Raw genomic sequence first — 13,215 nt, forward strand, 5'->3', positions numbered from 1 at the left:
AACTGGGGCAAAGCGGAAAAAAGCCAAAGCCCTGCCTGGGGCTGGCGCAGGGCGGGGCGCGACGGGACGCTCAGCGTGTCGTCGCCAGCGGTCCGGGGGCTGCGGGGGCGGTGCGGGACCCCGTCCGCTGGCGGCCGCCCCCGCCGGGGCTCGGCTGCCCCGGGGCGGAGCAGGGGCCCGGCCCGGGAGGGCGGAGGCGGCGCGGTGCGGAGCTGGGGCGGGCCGGGGCGGGACGCGGCCCGGTCGCGACGCCATGCCGTTCGTGGAACTGGAGACCAGCCTGCCGGCCGGCCGGCTGCCGCCGGGACTGGCCCAGGAGCTGTGCGCCGCCGCCGCCGACATCTTGGGCAAACCGGCGGAGGTGAGCGGGGGCGGCGGAGGCCGGGGGTGGCGGGGCCGCGGCGGCGGGGCCTGACGGTGTCTGTGCCGGCAGCGGGTGAACGTGACGGTGCGGTGCGGGATGCCCATGGTGCTGTCGGGCTCGGCCGAGCCCTGCGCCCAGCTGCTTGTCTCCTCCATCGGCGTGGTGGGCTCGGCGGAGCAGAACCAGCGGCACAGCGCCCGCTTCTTCGACCTCCTGACGGCGAAGCTGGGCCTCGGCCCCGAGCGGTGAGTCCGGGCCCGGCGCGGGGGGAGCTGCCTTGGCCGCGCCTCCGTCCCGAGGGGCAAGGACACCGCGCCTCTCCCTGGGGACGGGGTGAGCGAGGGCACCTCTTCTGTCGGGTTTACGGGAAACACAGCAAACAAAAGTGCAGGAAGACATTCAAAGTGGTGATGGTGGTGACGATGTGGGTTTCCAGGTCTTCCGTGAGATTAAGGTCTAATAAAGATCCAAAACGAGATTGCAAACATTAAGTACTCTTGGATGCTGAATCTCAGGCATGCCGTCAGGTCCAGATGAAATCACAGATTGGTTTGCACTTGCTGAACAGTCTGGGAAATACTGTTCTCTGAAGAGGAGCAGTTCCAGTTGGCCTAACTGGTGGAAAGCGCAGTGGGAATTGGTAGAGGTTCACAGTGGGGTCACCATGTCAAATGCTGGAATGAGGCTGTGCCCCTCTTTCCCATCTCCCTAAGGAGAATAAGAGCATTTCCCTGCCTCTTAGGTGCTGTCAGGGTAAATACCTGACATGATCATGTGCTGCTTGGGTCATTCTGAAATGGAGAAGTATCTCGTATCAACAGTGTTGAAATTCAGTCTGCTTTTCAGTTTGTGTGGATGAAGTCTGGCACCTCTTTGTACCCTGCCCATACACAGCATATTTTTACTTCTGTTAAATTAACACTGTGAAGTGTGAGCCAGCAAGAGCTTAGTGCAGATTTTCTACTCTGTTGCAAACTAGGCAGGGATAATATCTAATCGTAAAACAATAACTTTTCCTGTCCACTGCATTTCTGCTCTTATACCCGAAAAGAATTGTCATCCGGTTTTACCCACTGGAGCCCTGGCAGATTGGCAAGAACGGAACAGTCATGACTTTCCTGTGATCCCTCTAGCGGCCTGTTGGAACAAAGCAATGATGAAGACAACCCAGAGATGACCAGCTCCATCTAATTGTTTCCTCTTATGATCAAATCTGTGTAGCTCTGCACCTTCACCTGTATGATTCACTTTAGTGTTTGCATCCTGTACACACAAAGCTCAAGAGTGGGCCGATCACCTGTACTGATTTGAACTAACATAGTTCAAGGTCTTTGTCTCAAGCCTGTCTCATAGCCCAAAGGCTCTCTCAGTCCCCGTGGCTAAGCCATTGCAGTCTGGTGATGGCCATTTGTCAGCCTAGAAGAAACTCTCTTGTAGCACCAAAAAGTTTAATTCCAGAACACATTTGGCTTTATTGAGGACCAGAGAGGTTCTTGGGTTCCTCCAGATTTCATCATGCTTTGCAAGGCAGAAAGATCTCCCTGTTTCTCTGTGGCAGCAGAAGGGTCACAGGCTAGCTAAGATGACCTGGGAGTCAAATTATTCTCTTTTCAGGCTCCCCAAAAGCCCTTTATAGAAAAAGAGGTGATTATTGGGAGGGGAGTTTATGCATTTATATCGCTGTTTATTTAAGGCTCATGTCAGATCTTGTGCTCTGCTCTCCCTGGTGGCTGCTCCTGCAAGGTGTTAGTCGTCCACAAGATTTTCACGGCTGAATGTTTGTGTGCCGACAGCAGAGTGTAGAGGAAGGAGTCACTTGTGAAGAATTGCACTGTGCCACAGGAAAATATTTTGAAGGTTCTGCTACTGCCAGCTATAATTCCTGTCATTCACCCAGTTGTTCAAAATACTTTTTCTCACCCCACTGTTACAGGGAGTTTTGGGGTGATACAGCATCTCACTGTGTTCTGTGGATGGTGTTTTCAGCTCACTGTTCTTCTGGGGAAGTGTTTTGGTTTTTTACGACCCGTATACTCCCTCACTTTATAACTGGAATACATATGGCATTTTATTAAAACAAAAGCAGCGTACTCTTCAGGTATAATGTTATCTCTGTCTTCCAGTGATAATGAAAATATTTATCAGATTCCTTTCCATTTTGTGACTTGGTCGGGTCACAGGCAGGGAGTTCAGAGGAGGTGAGAGCATGCCCTTGCAGCATGACGGTCTGTGGGAACACGAGGCTGGAGGGTGCTTCTGCACTCCTTTGTCATTCTCATTGGAGTTACATTTGTTTATGACTTGAGGTCTCAAGAGAGTTGAAAATATTCCTTCTAATTACCATGTGAAGTTAGTTGTTCCCTATGCAGCATAAACAACTTACATGTTTGCAAAACCTGTCTGGGCTATAATACCAAACACAAGTTTGTGTATCAGGCTAGGAGGGCTACATCTTATCTAGTTAATAAAATGTATCAAAGCCTCTATTGATAAGTGTGAATTCATTGGCTTACAACATCGGGGTTTTTAGCTCTCAGTGCTTAGAGTCATGTACCATGGCTGCCCAGATCTCTGCACTGTCTCACGAGGTCTTTTAAACTAAAAGTTTTTGAAACTCTGGTAACAAACAGGTAGGTGAACTGAATCTGAGACACATATGTAATGCAGGAGTACTCTGTTGCAGGGAAGGGTGCAAACAGCCCAGGCTTTGCAAAAGGACTTGATCAACTAGGAAGGTGAATACTCTGAAATGCAGAAAAAAGTGTCACTTTAATTCTGATCTGCAGGCGGCTCATTTCCTGGAGGTCCTTCTACTTCTTGAAGGAACAAGCACAAACTCCTGTCAAAGCCTTTATTTCCCTTATAGAAACCCTGTTCTCCCTGCTTTGCCCCCAACAGTTGCCTTTCAATCCCCTGTTGCTTATGTCTCCTATTTGGAGAAAATCAGATATACCACCCTTATCTAGGGCTCAGCAATAATGTTATAAAATCCTTTCCCTTGAATGCTACATGCGGATTGTCCCTCGTCCATGTGCTGGAGCTTGCCTGACATCTGGATTTAATACCTCCCAGCTATAGCAGACTGTACTTTTTACCATTGTCTTGACTGTAATTTCCCAGGCTTAACCTCCTAAGGTTGGCTAGTGTTTCTGCTCCCAGAAATGGCCTCAGTTTGTTTGAGAACTCTGTGTAGGCATGTTTGCGAATTCAAAGGTAACAACCTGATTTTGAACACTGTGTAACCATTTCCTAGCTTCAAACCTTGGAAGCGAGGGCAATCTTTCTGTGTGTTTACACGAGAGGAACAGTGAGGCCCTGAGCACGCTGAAGGGCATGACCAACAGGAGAGTATTACAGAATCACGATAGCTTTGGAATTTATTCTCCAAGGACAACAGCATGATGCTGCTGTTCATGGTGACCCTGCTCTTAGTTTGTCATGATGGAAAGCGGGGCGTTATTTTCTCCCACAAATGGGACCCTGGAGTTTATACATTTGGGACAAAGAGGTCTCTTCCTAATCATGCTAAATGCTGATTCAGTGAAATGCTTGAGCACAAGCTTAATTTCATCAGTGTAATGTGACCCGTTGTAACAAGAGGTAGCTCTGAAGGCTGCTGTATCCCACAGATGGAGCAAGGCCCAAGTGTGCCCTCATCACTGTGTGTCTGCTCGGAGGCTGTGCTGACACGGCACCTGCCCCAGGAGAGCTCGTGTAGGGCTGCAGGTGGCACACTTTTTCCTTAAGACTCGCTGCAATATGCTCACAATTAAGTAATATTTCCAGCAGGAGCTGTTGGAGTTACTGTTTGGCTCGGGTCGCTGCCTCACGCTGTCCTGCCGCCACCACAGACGAACGGCTCCCCCGCCTCGCAGGGCACCGAAGCGCGCCCCCAGCGCCAGCTGGCGCCGCGGCAGGCGTCAGGGAGCGCCAGTCACCCTGGGATGGGCCCCAGACCCATCGCGGAGGATGTCAGCGACCCAGCGCAGCTTTTCCACCTCCGCCCCGCACAGGGGCACACCTCGGCGCCTGCCAACTGCGGCCCCGCCCGCCCCTCCCCGCCTCCCTGTCTCCAGCGTTCCGATTGGCTGTCTGGGGAACGGCTGCTCGGCCAATGAACAGCCTCCTTATTGGCGCCGGGCCGGGGGGAAGGGGGGCTGTGGGGCTTCGGAGTGGGGTTGCCGTGGAGACTGCCGGTGCGGCTGCGTCCCCGGGGAACTGCCGCCCGCCCGAGGGAGCCGCGCCCGGAGCTCCGCTGGGAGCTCCGCGGGGCGGCCGCGGCCCCTATCGCCGTCCAGGGGCGGCCCTGCGAGGTGAGTGTCCCCCGCGGGGAGAGAGGCCTGAGGGGCTGTGGGGCTGCAGCCCTGCTCCCTCACGGCCCGCCGCGGAGGGGCCTTGTCGGCTCCCCTCCGCGGAGCTGCGGCCGGAGGCGAGCGTGGGCTCCCTCCTTCCCCCGCCTCGTCCCGGCCCTTCGTGCCGCCCTCCGGGAAGTGGAGCCTGGCAAGCAGCGAGAGGGGCGTCCCTGCTCCTCTTTGCGGAAAGTTACCGTGTTTCGGTAAAAACGGGTGTTGCTAAAATGTGGCGGAGATGATCTTTGCGATCTTTGTAAAGACAAAACCCCCAAACAAAAATCAAGTGGTTGGGTTTTTTTTACATAAAGGTGTATTTGGAGCGTGTGGTTCCCAAGTGTAGCAACGACAACAAAAGCCAGAAAAGCCCAAGTCACTCCTTTCGATTCTTATTTTGAAGTTGAGAGTCGCAAAAGCTCTGGGAACAAGAGCTAACATTTGAAATTTTTAGTTAAGTTTTAAACTATTAAGGTAAAAGGAGATAAGATTTTAAAGGCAAAAGGCTTTAAAGAGAGATATTGTTGCCTTCTTAGGATGTCCTAACCTGTCATAGCCACAGATTTATAGCTGAGACAGTCTTGTAACTGAAAAAATTCAATCTGGTTTGTAATATTAAAGACTAATTCTTATTTCCTACCTAACTGATGTAGCTGTGTTCCTCTGAAAGTGCTTGTAGTGATATACTTAATTCCTAGATGTATGACACTGTTGTAACTGTCCACAGTTAGGTTTGCAACTATGTACAGTGCCTGGTTTAAAAAAATTTAAACCCCCTACCTGCCTGACACCACTATAAAAGCTGTGCAAAATCCTTGCCCTGTTTTTCAAAAGCATTACACGATTCTGTTCAATTATGCTCTCTCAACTTGTGAACACCAGGGAGGAGAGGTGCTAAATATTTGTTACTAAGTTTCTGTATAAATAAAAAGTAGAATTAAAACTGTTTCCCCACCTTTTCTGTAGCTGCAGTTTCACTGGCAGTCTAACCATGGAAGTAAACCCTTGACTATAGTCTCTCTCTTGATGACTTCCTCTGCTACCTTGAGATTATGTGGATTCAGCAAAAGGCTTGAGCAAATTGTGTGTATTTCTGGATATAGGTGTATTTGTAAGTGAACTTAAAACCACTCAAAATAGGTATTTAATGGGTTTGGGATCACAGAGTCTTATTTATTTAGATGTCCTAAGTATCTGCACTCTGTCAAAACCTGGGGCATTCAATATTTCTGAAAGAGATAACCATTAGTCTCTGTGCATGTATTTTCTCCATATGCAAGGTAGACAAGGAATCCTTGTTGTGAAAGAGATTTGAAGTTTTATTAATGTTTATTTAGTCACTTAAAGATGTAAAGAGGAAGATGCTTTATTGCTGTATAGTTGTCGGTCTGGTTTAGCTGCAAGTGAGGAAAGTAAGTGGTGTATGGGCAAGCAAAATATCATTGCTGAATGAATGAAATTCCTGTCAAAGCATTATTTTCTTTACACACAGAACTAATAGTGATGATGTATGAGTTAATTCAGCTTATAGTTCAAACCTCCCACTGCTTCCTGCTGTGGTTAATTCTGGACTTACTCTTCTATTAATGTGGTCTCCAATATTATAGCCTGGTTTTAGCCTGTGTTGCATGTGTCATCTTTTTGTTTGAGTTGATGGGAAGGTTTTATCACATAGCAGTGGAGCTTTTCTAAAAAAGCAGCACAGACCTCCTTCATATTTTTTGCCTTTACTAATATAGTGTTTCAAGCAGATAATAGAATTTAAATTATGGGTTTAGTTATGAGGAAAAATGACTAAAATATTATAAAGGTGTCTTTTCCCCTTTAAACTTTTTATCAGTGGTTAAAAGACTGGAAATATTAATACCTTCTTTCAGAATGAAGAAATGTTAGTAAAAGTTCAGTTTATTTTGGCTGCATAAATCTAATAGATCTAAGTGCATATGCAGTAGCTATAACTTGCTTTTGCATTAGAGGTGGCCTGTAGAAGTTGGTCGACATATGCAGAAAAGACAACTGTGTTATAAACACTAGTTCTCTTCTAGCAGGGATAGCAGTAATGAAAACGTTTTTAATCAAAGACATTTCCAGGCGCAGGCAGTATTTTGAGCAAGGGGTTGAAGGGCTACTATGGCCTGCTGCAAAGTCAGTCTGACACAGATAACCTTTCCTTTCCTGTTCCGTACATATCCATAAGTGCTGTGGTTTCTAGGCAAGAGAGAGCTCTCTGGTTTGTGCTATAGATAAAAGGTGCAAGAAAACTTCTGTAATTTTTTAAAGTTACTGAAGGTTAACTCATAAGCTATAATGATTCCTGTTCATAAAATGTCAAAGTATCCAAAAAGGTTTTTGGTTTTAGCTTTTGTCATTAAAGGGATTCATGTGTAGTATTGTTAGTGTAATGTATGTTCATTAAATACTGTACAGTAACTGAATAACCTTATAGCTATAATTACATTGCCAATACTTCCACTTCTCCCTCACTGCCAGAACTAGGGTCTTGAAAGCCATTCTGAAGTATTGAATGAACTTTGCATTTTGTTCTCTGTCTCTAGTTAAAATTCACTTTAATGTTATTGTTCCTATGTGGTAGGGCAATTTATCTCTTGGTATGGGGTGGTGGTGACATAGGACAGTAAATTGGTTATTGATTAAAGTATTGCCAGCCTGTCTTTTACTTCTGAATGCTTTCTTTATGGACAGAATAAATAATCTGATCCTGTTTGCTTTCCAGATCTGTTTGTGTTAGGCCCTTCCTCCTAATCCTGGAGAAAGTGTGAGAAGCTGTGAACATGGTAAGGGCTTTTTGAGATGGTTTTTGAGATGTTTTGGTAGAAATAAAATTGAAAATTTTCTCTTTCCCCAGGACTAAGAATAAATTGCATAATGATAACATTGGTTTTGGAGTGTTGGAGTTATTGGTAAATTTAAGAATTTGAAAAAATTAGCTGTAATGCACACATGTGTTCTAGGGAAGCCGTTGCTTGCAAGCCAACTTGAAATTTTGTTTTTTCAGCTGATTTGTGGGGGGAAATTGTTTTGATATTTTATTATTTGCAATTAGTGATGACTAAATTCATTCTTGTAACTTTATGTAGAGATCTCTCAGTATTGTCCATTTACCAAATAAAGTAAAAAAATGAGAAAAATCCAGTTTGCAAGGGAAACTAGGACACATGTAGATGTAACATTTCTTGTTGCATCTCAACTGTCATTCTAGATTCGAATTGCAGCACTGAATGCGAGTTCCACAATTGAGGACGACTACGAAGGTACCTTCAAAAGTCATAAGACACAGACAAAGGAAGCTCAAGTAAGTAAACCCACAATTTTCTTGATGAAGTTTTGTCTTGATGGGAGTTTTGTCCTCTTTTGTTGTGGGGATTGTTCAGCCATAATTTTTTGTTTTTAAGGAAGTTGTGTTACTATTTTATCTTTTGAACCCTCCTTTAGCAAGCTAAAACTTCACGCAGAGAAGTTATATTAGGTCAGTAAGGCTAACGTTCTGCTATACAGTCTGAATCTGGATTGCTATATAGCAGAAAGTATTAAAAGTGGGAAACCACTGATATTAATGATAAATATCAATATATTGTAATAAGTAAATTTCATGAAGTTGCTCTCCAAAATAGGTACTAATTTTTTAAACCACAGGAAGCAGAAGCTTTTGCTTTGTACCACAAAGCTTTGGACCTTCAGAAACATGACCGATTTGAAGAGTCTGCTAAAGCTTATCATGAGCTGCTTGAGATTCGTCTTCTGCGAGAGGTCAGTGACCTTTACAGAATAAACTCTAGAAACTATTTTTGTTGTACTGTGTATTACTTAATTTCTTATTGGCTTATTAGAAATGTCAGTGTTATCAATTGGCAAGTTGTTTGCTGTTCTTTTTACTTGTCTAATTCTTAATGCTTGCATTGCATTTATATTCTCATTTCTAGGCAGTTCTTTCTGGTGATGAGAAAGAAGGGCTGAAACATCCAGGCTTGATGTTAAAATATTCCACCTATAAAAACCTAGCACAGCTGGCAGCACAACGGGATGACTTAGAGACAGCCATGGAGTTTTATTTGGAGGTATAATACAGCTGAAAGAAAACACTGGAGCCCCAGTGTTTGCAAAAACTTGCCAAAGTACAGGTGTACACCTTTCAGCATACACCGTTTGAATGTATGTCTGAATTCTATGTACTTTCTGAAGTTGTATGTGATATGACTGGTCCACCATTCAGTCCCCAACTCAATAGTGACCCTGCTGAAAACTAAAGCAGTGCCAATCCCTGTAGGCAAGTGGAAATGCACATCTGAAAAGTGAAAAATGTTGTTTGTTCTGCTTTCTAGGCTGTAATGCTAGACTCTACTGATGTCAACCTATGGTATAAAATTGGTCGTGTGGCAATAAAACTAATCCGCCTACCTTTGGCTCGTCATGCTTTTGAAGAAGGTCTCAGGTGTAATCCTGATCACTGGCCGTGTTTAGATAACCTTATCACAATCCTGTACACACTCACTGACTACACAAGTAAGTACAGTACACAACAAAAATTTTCAAGATATGTGTAATTTTACATGTCAATAAATGTAATGATGCAGTTGTGTAGGAGAAAATGTATCTTGTGTAAGCAGTACATTAGGGTATGATAAAGATTTTTACTTCATTATAGAGATTTTTTTATTTCATGATAAAGTATGGTTTTAATTAATTGTGATTACCCTAAAAATAAGAGCCTGTGGTCACTTAGGTTAGAGCTTCTGCAAGAAGTTTCCCTGCAGACTGTTCTCTTGCCTTTCAATGTATGTTCGTTTTGCCTTTATTGATGTTTCCAGCTACATAGTTCCAGGATTTGGGTATAAAACTACAGTCTAGTTCATAGTCTAGTATGATTAATTGTAGTTACAGCAGGTGATACAATTGACCCTAAGATTTTACATTGGAGTAATATCCAGTGGATGATCTGATTCAAAGGAAGTTTAGAAGGGAAGTTGCAAGACGGCAGAAATATTATCGGATACTTTCAGCTGTTCCTACTGGAATGGTCCTGATTCTCTTCAGGCCCACATGAGCAAAAACCTGGAGGGATGCATTCCTTGATTACACTAATGGAATCTGCAGTTAAGACATTTGATAACATGAAAATGGTAAATGATTGTGATTCTGCTTTATGTTTCTAATTTCTTTTGTGCAGGAATGGAGTCTTGAAAGTAAACAAAAGATGTACTGCAAAAATTGTTTAAACAAAATTAATGATATTCTTTTTCTGGATATAATACTTGGGAAGACATAATAGGTTATTTTAACTGTGTGCATGTAATTATTTGACATGTTACAAAGCTATTGGTCTAATTTATGCAAATGTCATATTTAGTTGGTGTATATGAAGCCCAGAAATGGGAGCTTTTGAATGAACCAAAGCAGCAATTGACCATTCAATTCCTTTTTCTCCCTTAGCATGTTTGTACTTCATCTGCAAAGCTCTGGAAAAAGACTGTCTATATAGCAAAGGACTTGTTCTGAAGGAGAAGATATTCGAGGAGCAGCCTTGCCTCCGTAAAGATTCCTTAAGGATGTTCCTCAAATGGTGAATATCACCTTATATAGTAGACACTGCATTTGGAGTGTAAATTTTTGGTTTGTGGTAGTTTAGAAAAGCTGGTGAGATATAATGCTTTAAGCTATAACAACATCTTGCTGACCTACCTTCTATATAATAAATCATCATTAAGTGTTGGTGCTGCTGACAGAACATTCTTCAGTAATGACTTTTGGAGTGAGCTAGAAAGAGGCGAAAAATCTGTTTGCTTCTGCTTGATTATTTTCATAACTAAATCTCTTGTAATCATCTTCCTTTTGTTTATTTATTTGCAGCTGATATCTGCAGCATTCATTTTTGTTTTCTTTTCCTAATTAAAAAACAAAACACCCCAAAACCCCACACGTGTTACTGCTTTTTCAAGCAGTTACAAATTTGGGACTTGATAGATTTTTCTCATATTTGTAGGTTTCAGGGAGTGTTACTGATTTTTAGGGACAAATGAGTACAGTCAGAAGACTTTGTTGGTTTAATTAGTACCCAAGATGCAGAAATTCTTAGTTTATTAAGCTTTCAGACCACTGCAACTCTGCAAATACTTTTCAATATTATGTTTGAGATTTTAGTCCTTTATTACTTTTTTTTAATTGCAGTATGTAAAACTTCTAGTAAAAGTTTGGTGTTGTGTAGCTCTGCAAAGTAGACTGTCTCTTTCTGTGTGGATTTTATAGTATGAGTGGGTAGGAGGAAAGTGGGAAAAGAAAGTAGAGGCCCATATGTCCTGGTTCTGGCTGGGATAGTTAATTTTCTTCGTAGTAGACAGTATGGGGCTGTGTTTTGGATTTGTGCTGAAAACAGTGCTGGTAATGCAGGGATGTTTTAGTTGTCGCTAAGTAGTACTTAACACTAGTCAAGGACTTTTTCAGCTCCACATGCTCTGTCGGGTGCACAAGGGGTTGGGAGGGGACACAGCCGGGACAGCTGACACCAACTGACCCCAGGGATATCCAACACCATGTAACATCATGCTCAGTATGTAAGGCTGGGGGAAGAAGGAGGAAGGCAGGTGACATTTGGAGTTATGGCCTTTGTCTTCCTTGGGAATTTACAGGATCTGTCTTAAATTAACTGACCATTCAGCATCACAGCTGCCTCTAATACTGTAATATGTTCTTGTGATGGCCAGCAGAATTCAAGAAAGAAGTTAAGTTTTTAGTTTAATTATAGTTCAGTCTCACCAAATATAGTAATCACTGCCATGTGCAGATAACATCAGTATCCTGTATGAGTTATGTGTGGTAAATGGAAGTGGAACATGGGTCCTAGTATGCATCCTTAAGTTATGCAATAAATCTGTCAAAAACATGTTTAGCATTTTAGACTACTATAGCAACTAAAATGTGAAAATAAGGAGTATTTAGAAGATATAGATAAGAAAGGATAGATTAAATTTTAACGCTCTGGGGTTCTATGTATAGCAGTAGACCTTTAACCTTTAAGTCCTGTTTAGTTATAGAGAGCATGATTTATTAAGCTGCCTTAGGTCTGGCTCTTAAAATTGGTTATGTACTGAATTAAGCCAGCACTTTTAGCCACTTATTTTTTATTTCTGGATTGTGATATGTCTGAAAAAGTGGTTTGTTTTTCACTTAAAAATTCATTCCTAGACTCAGCCTATACAAGACAATTTTCAACTCCAAATTTTATTTGTGATGACATGAATTCCTCAAAATAGCACTTTGGAAAGAAAGGAATTTCTCAACCAGACAGTATTTTTCTGAACCAAAAACTTCTGTCTCAGAAAGAAAACAAAACCTCCTACTTCCCTTTCATTTCTGTGTTTGGAAAACAGAATAGGACAATCTCCCTTTATGTTTTAATGTTTAAGGCATAACAAAGATTTGAGATGGTGAACACTACTATTTGTATGCTATAAAGTTTGTAAAATAATGTTATTTGAATGCTTGTTTTAACAGTGTTTATTTCTGTTACGTTATAGGAAGATATCAAATCAATCTCCCCAGGCTTTTAGAAAAACAAACAACAAAAAAACCAACCAAACAACAGAAACTTTAACTTGTCTTCGTTTCTTATTTTTTCTTAGTGACATGTCTATCCATAATGTAAATGTGAATGCAGCTGAAACAGGAAGAATCATAGATGAAGCATTGGAGCTACGCAAGAAAAGACGAGCTTTGCTAGTGCGTGACAGAGAACCAGACCTCAGACTGGTCCAGCCAATTCCCTTTTTCACGTATGTCTTTATATTTTCTGTTTTTAAAAGGTTTCTCTGAAGCCACTTATGCTGACAACTGTGCTGCACTTCGGATTTCTTCAGAACACTTTTTTTTTCTTGTAAAAATAAACAAAGAAACCCCTCCAGTGTTTTCATATTTTAGGAGTTTATAGGTTGGTTTGGTGTGCTTACGATTTTAGCATAAACCCTGTTTTCAGCCTTTGAATTAAAACCAGTCATGTAAACAACAACAAAAAAAATCTTAACTAAGAACGGTTTGGCAGCCATTCCAACTGTATTACTGGATTTTTCATATATGATTAGTTTGTATATGAACTTTGAAGTAAGTATAGCTTTTTAAAAAATGTTTTTACTATTGGGATAATGGAAACTTGGAAACAAATTACAGTTCTTTATTTGCAGCCAGATATAAAGATACTAGTAAGTTGTTATATATGTCTTTATTAAGGCATAAAGGATTGGGTTTTGGTTTGGTTTTTTTATTGCACATATTTTTCTGGAATATTTAGTGGACTCTGCATGTAAGTCCTTTTGCAGAGAAGTTGCTTCTACTTGTGGATAAGGGTGAGATTTTTATATTGTTGTTGATGGAATGCAGAACCTGAAAATGGTTCCTTTGACACTACTTTTTTTAGAGTTCAGTATGGAGTGATTTCCTCAGCAGCTACTGCATAGACCTTTTTTTGTTAGAGACATTTTTTGAGATTAGGCATTGGAC

General features: G+C 42.4%; 2 protein-coding genes across 7 annotated transcripts in view; both read left to right on the forward strand.

The window, feature by feature from the left end:
• The first annotated feature begins 154 nt into the window (after positions 1-154).
• On the forward strand, positions 155-2,850 carry LOC135315862 (D-dopachrome decarboxylase). Its single transcript, XM_064466680.1, has 3 exons — positions 155-361; positions 434-609; positions 1,416-2,850. The coding sequence occupies exons 1-3, from the start codon at positions 254-256 to the stop codon at positions 1,486-1,488; spliced, it is 357 nt and encodes a 118-aa protein (XP_064322750.1). The 5' UTR covers positions 155-253; the 3' UTR covers positions 1,489-2,850.
• Positions 2,851-4,509: 1,659 nt separating this feature from the next.
• Positions 4,510-13,215, forward strand: part of CABIN1 (calcineurin binding protein 1) — a 117,256-nt gene continuing 108,550 nt past the window's right edge. For 5 of the 6 annotated variants that reach the window (XM_064466668.1, XM_064466674.1, XM_064466671.1 and 2 more), the window contains exons 1-8: positions 4,510-4,677; positions 7,445-7,505; positions 7,931-8,023; positions 8,365-8,478; positions 8,652-8,786; positions 9,051-9,231; positions 10,159-10,288; positions 12,345-12,494. In XM_064466668.1, the coding sequence (XP_064322738.1) occupies positions 7,503-7,505; positions 7,931-8,023; positions 8,365-8,478; positions 8,652-8,786; positions 9,051-9,231; positions 10,159-10,288; positions 12,345-12,494 (806 nt within the window). In that variant the 5' untranslated portion in view covers positions 4,510-4,677; positions 7,445-7,502. Of the gene's footprint in view, positions 4,678-5,676; positions 5,822-7,444; positions 7,506-7,930; positions 8,024-8,364; positions 8,479-8,651; positions 8,787-9,050; positions 9,232-10,158; positions 10,289-12,344; positions 12,495-13,215 lie in introns of all 6 variants that reach the window. The other variant, XM_064466669.1, reaches the window with a different exon arrangement.

The sequence above is a fragment of the Phalacrocorax carbo genome, chromosome 15 (assembly GCF_963921805.1).
Source record: "Phalacrocorax carbo chromosome 15, bPhaCar2.1, whole genome shotgun sequence".
NCBI classification, from domain to species: Eukaryota; Metazoa; Chordata; class Aves; order Suliformes; family Phalacrocoracidae; genus Phalacrocorax; species Phalacrocorax carbo.

Bases quoted from the DNA above. Each gene is read 5' to 3' on its own strand.
- LOC135315862 (XM_064466680.1), top strand. From the start codon at position 254: ATGCCGTTCGTGGAACTGGAGACCAGCCTGCCGGCCGGCCGGCTGCCG. The intron at 362-433 runs GTGAGCGGGGGC...CTGTGCCGGCAG, and splicing joins TCTTGGGCAAACCGGCGGAG to CGGGTGAACGTGACGGTGCG. The intron at 610-1,415 runs GTGAGTCCGGGC...ATACCCGAAAAG, and splicing joins CTGGGCCTCGGCCCCGAGCG to AATTGTCATCCGGTTTTACC.